The following is a 6,552-nucleotide window of genomic DNA, read 5'->3' on the forward strand; positions in this document are numbered from 1 at the left end:
GACTAGAATTCGATTAACGGCGTCAAATGGTGTGACGGAATCTAATTTTCCGTTAGTTTCGCCGTTTGTATTTTGTTATTCAATTAAGCTTTTCGGCCTTTTCTCACGTCGACCGGTTGCGGTGTTGCACTCGAGTCTGTTTGGCCGAGTTTATAAATTTTTTAAAATATATTTTTATTTATGAAAAAAATTCTTAAGAAGAGGTAACACAAAATTTAAGAAAAATATAGAGTGTGTTGAAAGTGAAAAAAACGTTATTTAAATATTGGAAGAAATGAAAAAGTATTGTAAGTATAGTTCAAAAATAGATAAAAAGTTTTTTTGTAAACGTCCCAAAAGAAAAAATAATAAATTCTTTTATAGATGAAGGGAGTAATTTATTTAGGTGTTTGATAAAATAAGGTTCTAAAAATTTATAAGTTGTAAAAATAAACTTTAAGAGCTTATAAGATCTCCCAAAAAATAAATTACTCTATTCCAACTTATTTTCTCATTTTCTTATAAGAAACACTTATTTTACAAAAATAATTCAACTATAATTTTTTATTTTCATTATATATTATTTTAATTTCATCTTTCTAACAAAGATTCTCTTTTTAATTAAAAAAATTATTTCTAGTTTACAATCTCAATTATCCAAACATTTTTATAACTGATAAGCTCTAATAAACTATAGCTTATAAATTGTTGAAACATCTTATAACCTCTTTAAAATAAGTCTACTCAAACACCCACTTAACTTATTGCTAAGCTAACTATGGTTAGTTTGTGTTTAGTACGGTTATGTCAGGGCTCGTGTCGTGTAAAAGATGGATCTTTTTTTAATTTTATTTTTAAAGATTTTGAATCGCAAATTTAATTAAAATATATTGGCATTATCTATGTTACTGTTTTTTGATTTTTATAAGGCTATGTTATTGCAGTGAGTTTTGGCCCCGTCAGATTCAACCATATGTTTTATTATAATTGTCCAGATTTATATTGAATTTTAAGAATCACATTCAGATTGATTGCAGTGTTAATTTTGTCGAACATGAATCCTATGCACTACAGATATATCAACTGAAAAAGATAAATAAGACAAATTCCATCCATCTTTATATAAACAAAAAAGAAATAGTTACTGTTACAAAATTATCTAAGTATAGCAAAATCAAATTTCATTATATTTAACCATACCAGCAAAAAAATAAAATTAACATCAAATAAACCACTTGCTAAATAATATAGTCTCTAATGAAAAAGTATCAATATCATGAAATCTAAAACCCCAACACAGTAAAATTCAGAATAAACCACACTTTTAGGCGTGGTTCTTAATCAAAAGTAATGAGTTCGAATCACACAAATACATAGCAACTGCAAAATTCGCTAATAAAGGTGTATTTACTTTAAAGTATACGCGATAAACTCCATTTACTATCTTATATCTTGTTTGCTTTAGCGTAATAAATGTCTTTATTTATAAAAATAAATAAGACAAATTCCATCCATCTTTATACAAACAAAAAAAAAATGCTTACTGTTACAAAATTATCTTACTATAGCAAAATCAAATTTCATTATATTTAACCATACAATAAAACAAATAAAATTATAATCAAATAAACCACTAGCTAAATAATATAGTCCCTAATGAAAAACTATCAATAGCATGAGATCTAAAACTAAAACACAGTAAAATTTAAAATAAACCACACTTTTAGGCGTGGATCGTAGTCAAAAGTCATGAGTTCGAATCAACACAAATAGATAGCGGTTGCAGAATTCTCAAATAAAATTATAAATATGTACGGCATTATTTACAGAGACTACAACCAGTTCAACAATAAGGAATAAGACTGATTCTAACCTGTGCATGGAGGAAATTTTTCTTTATAGGAGAGGATTAGAAGGTCAAATCGATCAATATATATATAAAGAGGAATATTAACCAAAGGCATTTAGGATTTTTACGCGACTATCAAGCGCTGAAGCCCCCTTTCAGAGAGCTCCAAGGGTTAGAAGGGAAATTGGTGCAGGCTTGGGAGGATGCTTCGGCCATCTGCTCTACGTTCACGCCTGCATTGCAGATATTGGCGATGGAACGCATGTGTTTCATTCCGTATTGGGATAGAGATCCACATCGAGTCTCAAATTCTCGAACCTGTACAGCAGATCAGCATTGTGTGCTTTCTTAGTAAGGCGACTAGCATGGAAACTCATAGTAAATGGACAAATTTGAGGTTCGTGTCACGCTTCTCATACGAGTAACAGTATGGCCCTAAATGATTCTTCTAACAATTTAACCATTTATGTAAAGAAAGAAAAAACTCTGATGATTTAAGTACTGTGGTAGTAATTGTAGGCTTGTAGCTGAATATAGAACCAAAGGGTGTTGATTGATGATATATAACACTGACAGGAATAATCAAATACATGTAAAAAATTGGGGGCAAATTTATGAGAAATTTACCAGCAATTTAAGGCAATTCCAGTCATCAACAAGAGGTTCTCCAGCAGGTCGAACGGTGTTAAGCACTTTGGGGCCCTTCTCAATTCCGAAAAGAAGTTTCCCAATAAGTTTAATACTGTTGTCTACGTGTGTTCGGTGAGCCATAGCTTCAGCAAGCTGCTGTTGGGATTCAAATTTCCTCGTCGAGCCTTCAGGAGCCTTACTGAACTGCCAGAAGGGATCGAGAACACATTGATCAACGAAAAGTTTGACCATAGAAACACTAACTGGATATTGTTTCTTAGGCTTAGTGCTTGCTAGGATCACTTTTGGCTCAATCCGCCTCTCGAATGTACGTATATACATCCCTAGATCCATGCAAACATTACAAGTGTATAACATGGTATTAACTACAACTTCACAATTACTTAATTGATCAATTAAAAAAAATAAACTGTAAACTAGCTGTTTTCCACATACAGCCAGCATAAATAATCTCTGTTTATCCACTACATGATCAAAAATCACCTCTATTACTATTTACACAACCATCAAAGCCTAAATAAATACTATGAGGGTTAAACCACTGATCTCGCTACTTAAAAACAAGAGTTCGATTCAACATACCTTGTCCCAAAAATGTAGAAGATCAGCATCCCGCTGGTTAACAGCTTTGGAAAATGGCCACAGAGAGTTATCACTCAAGAAAGTGAAGTTATCATTTGCAGGATTTGTACCCATGTACAAATAAAGAGTATCCAAACTTTGCTTCAGATCACCATATTGCATGACATGGGAGCCATAATGAGAATTTTCAGCAGCAGTTCTCATCTTCACCTGCATATTGCAATATTACGCTGCCCTCCATTAGTAAAAATCACGAAAAATGTGCATATGAGAAACTCAATTCAAGCAAGATTGGTAAAAACATCATTGATGTCTGAATGCATCATCAATTCAAAATAATGCAACACCTGGTGCCAGGAGGACAATGTAGCTAAAACACATTCTGTTGAGTCTCGACTCAAGGATCACGCTAGAACATGGTGCTCTATAAAGACACATGACTCAAACATGATCTTACCAGCTGATATTGTTGCCTCAAAGTTTCTGTGCGTAGATTGTGCGCGTCACTGTTCATGATGGCATAAAACAAACAATAATTAGCAAAATATGTGAAACACAACCACCTTCAGATCACATGCCTGCCTTTCAACTTTGCTTTACCATTGGGAGCCATTAGAAGTTAAAGGTAGGAGGTTGCATAGTGAAACTGGTCTTTTGTTTTGAGTGAATTAATAAACATGCCATTTTGAAATGTAAAAGATCATTTAATTTACTTCAACTATTATAACTCGATCTGGGTCATAAATAACTAGATGAAGTTAGAGCAATAGCATACCTGTCCTCCATCCAGGCAACACTATACAGATCACCTAAGCAAGTTTCATATTCAGGGGGAGGACCCGGAGAGTCTCCCGGACAGTACGTTCCCCAGCTACTCTCTTCTGCATTTGCTGCAGTGGTTGCGTATATATTCAAGCCTTCAGGAAGAAGACCTTCAAATATACTTCCAGACTCACATGCTTCAAGGTAAAATACCTAAAAATGACAAAGATCATTAGGTTTGCAAAAGTTACGATTTTACGTGACTGATTTTCTAAATGATAAGAAACAATATTTGATGTACCAAGCTGCTATATGTCCCAGAAGCATGCTTCTTCTTTAAAACATTGATCAGATCATTCGCATAAAGGTAAGGACTGGTAGGCATACCTGAAAACACATAATAGTGTAAGAAATAGTAGTACCCACAGAAATGCATAAAATGGCAAGGACAAAATAGAGATACTTCAAGTTTACCTGCCGACTAGAGATAATTTAAGAACTTGAATATATAAAATGGCATTTTTCGGCTACCTACTTTAACTGAACTCAAGCAATTAAAAGATGACTGCAGATAGATAATGTAGCGAGGAATATACTAACCAAGCACCCCAGGACCACCATGATCGGAGTAATATATGAATATATGATCATCCGGACTGCTGTCCACAACTTTACCACTACCTCCTTTAACTGCAGTTTTGTTCCCAAGAATAACAGCAAAAAAGTTGTCGACAGTAACATCCTCTCCAACATAATCCTGTTTCATGAAAACTCAGCATGCAAAAAATGCAATTAACTCCCAACTAAAGTAGACCAAGGGAGTTTCGACTGAACCTTGGGAACTCCACTGTAGACATCCTCACCATGAGGACTGTTGATAATAACTCCACGCCTTGGATTCTCTTTATTGTAGGCAATGTCATCATACATAAAAACAACAATGTTTTCATCTTTGAGTCCACCTCGTTTCAAGACTTGATACGCATGGCATACATCAGCCTATATTTTACAGTAGTAAGACCTTTATCAATGTCAAAGATAGGACAACAAACCAAATAAGAGAATTATAAATAAATAAATAAACAAATTCACTATTAAGCAGAACGGGAAACACTTCTTGTCATATCAAATTATTCACACTGTCTAACCCACAATTAATTTGGTCCTAGGCTCATTTAAACATTAACTTTTGTTTTGATAGAGTCGCTGCTTAAGTGTTTTACCAAATACAAAAAGATATCTTGATGAATTTTATTTAACTTCATCCGTACACATTCCCCACTGTTGAAAGAATGATTGATTAAGTCCTTTAAACGTTTCAAAAAGAAAGTAGTCAATAACAAAACCTAAAGATGCTTTGCAAAACTTCGACTCCAAGACAACTGTGAAATCATCATAGATAAGCAATTAAACTTTAGTTGTTCAGCAGGGCCCACTTCTTTAACTTGTCAAATACTTAATGTGATGCAAATCATTCCTTAGAATACAACCCTAACATCTCATATTTAGCACATTGTTGCAAATTAGACCCAACATTTCAAAGTCTGGCAAAAATTTCAGAGTATATCTTTTATGCAGCCTCTTAATTCCTGTGATACTACAATGAACCAAAAACAAGCTAATTTATACAATATCTTACCTAACTTCCAAAATACATCATTGTGTATTACTCCAGTAAGCTGCCAGTCTCAAACCCAAAAACAAATAATCAAACACAAGGGAGGACATACACATGTATTTGCATATCAAAAATCCAAATATTCTAGGAGAACAGATACGCTGTGAATTGAGCTCACCAAAGCTTGCCAGATTTCACAAAGTAACATACATATTAACAAATAAAGGAAATCAAACAACAGTACTTTTGATCTTTGACTTAGGATCAATAGCTCGACCAATGGAGTTTGAATTCAAAACATAATGTCAACTGCAGTAATTTCCAAACATATAGCATTTGCTTTTACAATCATACTGTGTGTTTTTATTTTATTTTTAACCAAAACAACCCCGTATCAACTATTAAGCAGAAATATCATCATCACCAAAGCCTATTCTTCCAATTTCGGAGTCAGCCAAATCGACATTTTGTATATAAGTTATACGATCATCCCACACACTATGTGTCCGCCAAATACAGGCGTACAAGATACAATTAGCAAATTTCTCTACGAAGCTGAAAAATCAACATTACTAACAAATTGCTTCAAATTCAAAGCATCAATCAACTCAAAGCTGCAGAAAGGCCTCCGCAAGCTGAATTCAATGCTCCAAAAATAGTGTTGAGACCATCAATTAGCAATATCCGCACACACACACACTAGAGAATGGTGATCACCTGGTGGCGATAATTCCAGTAACCGTTGGAGCCAGCCAGCAGGATAGCCCATCGAGTGCCTACGGAATCGACATCGTCGCCGTCGAAGAAGCGGCGAGCTTCGGAAGGAAGTTTGATGAAATCGCCGCCGTCGGCGAGTTCATCACAGACGGCGAGGATCGAGAGTGTTAGGATGAAGAGTGCAACGGCGGCGTAGCGGATCATCATCTAGCGTCACGGTGAGAAGCTTTTGCATAAATGTCGGACTATTGATTTTCGAATTTGGTAGATTTGGTGTGTGCCTCCTCTGTATTTATATGCGCGTGCCTTCTCTGCTTTTGTTGCTGGTTTACTTAGTCCTATCACCTATGCAAATTATAATTACGGAAATAGAATCTCGCTTGAACGAGTGGGC

At 34.6% G+C, this 6,552-nt stretch overlaps 2 protein-coding genes across 2 annotated transcripts in view; both read right to left on the reverse strand.

The window, feature by feature from the left end:
• Positions 1-1,753: 1,753 nt before the first annotated feature.
• On the reverse strand, positions 1,754-6,523 carry LOC130994865 (vacuolar-processing enzyme-like). Its single transcript, XM_057919976.1, has 9 exons — positions 6,159-6,523; positions 4,658-4,822; positions 4,424-4,580; positions 4,125-4,210; positions 3,837-4,036; positions 3,519-3,567; positions 3,062-3,271; positions 2,456-2,662; positions 1,754-2,146 (listed from the first exon to the last, which is right to left on the reverse strand). The coding sequence occupies exons 1-9, from the start codon at positions 6,363-6,365 to the stop codon at positions 1,964-1,966; spliced, it is 1,464 nt and encodes a 487-aa protein (XP_057775959.1). The 5' UTR covers positions 6,366-6,523; the 3' UTR covers positions 1,754-1,963.
• Positions 6,500-6,552, reverse strand: part of LOC130994439 (uncharacterized) — a 9,121-nt gene continuing 9,068 nt past the window's right edge. Inside the window, exon 7 of the mRNA XM_057919481.1 lies at positions 6,500-6,503. Coding sequence (XP_057775464.1) covers positions 6,500-6,503 — 4 coding nt within the window. The remainder of the gene's footprint in view (positions 6,504-6,552) is intronic.

The sequence above is a fragment of the Salvia miltiorrhiza genome, chromosome 7 (assembly GCF_028751815.1).
Source record: "Salvia miltiorrhiza cultivar Shanhuang (shh) chromosome 7, IMPLAD_Smil_shh, whole genome shotgun sequence".
NCBI lineage: Eukaryota > Viridiplantae > Streptophyta > Magnoliopsida > Lamiales > Lamiaceae > Salvia > Salvia miltiorrhiza.

Coding starts and splice junctions, on each gene's coding strand:
- LOC130994865 (XM_057919976.1), bottom strand. CDS start 6,365: ATGATGATCCGCTACGCCGCCGTTGCACTCTTCATCCTAACACTCTCG. Junction 4,823..6,158: donor ACTGGAATTATCGCCACCAG/GTGATCACCATT, acceptor TGTAAAATATAG/GCTGATGTATGCCATGCGTA. Junction 2,147..2,455: donor GGAATTGCCTTAAATTGCTG/GTAAATTTCTCA, acceptor TCTGCTGTACAG/GTTCGAGAATTTGAGACTCG.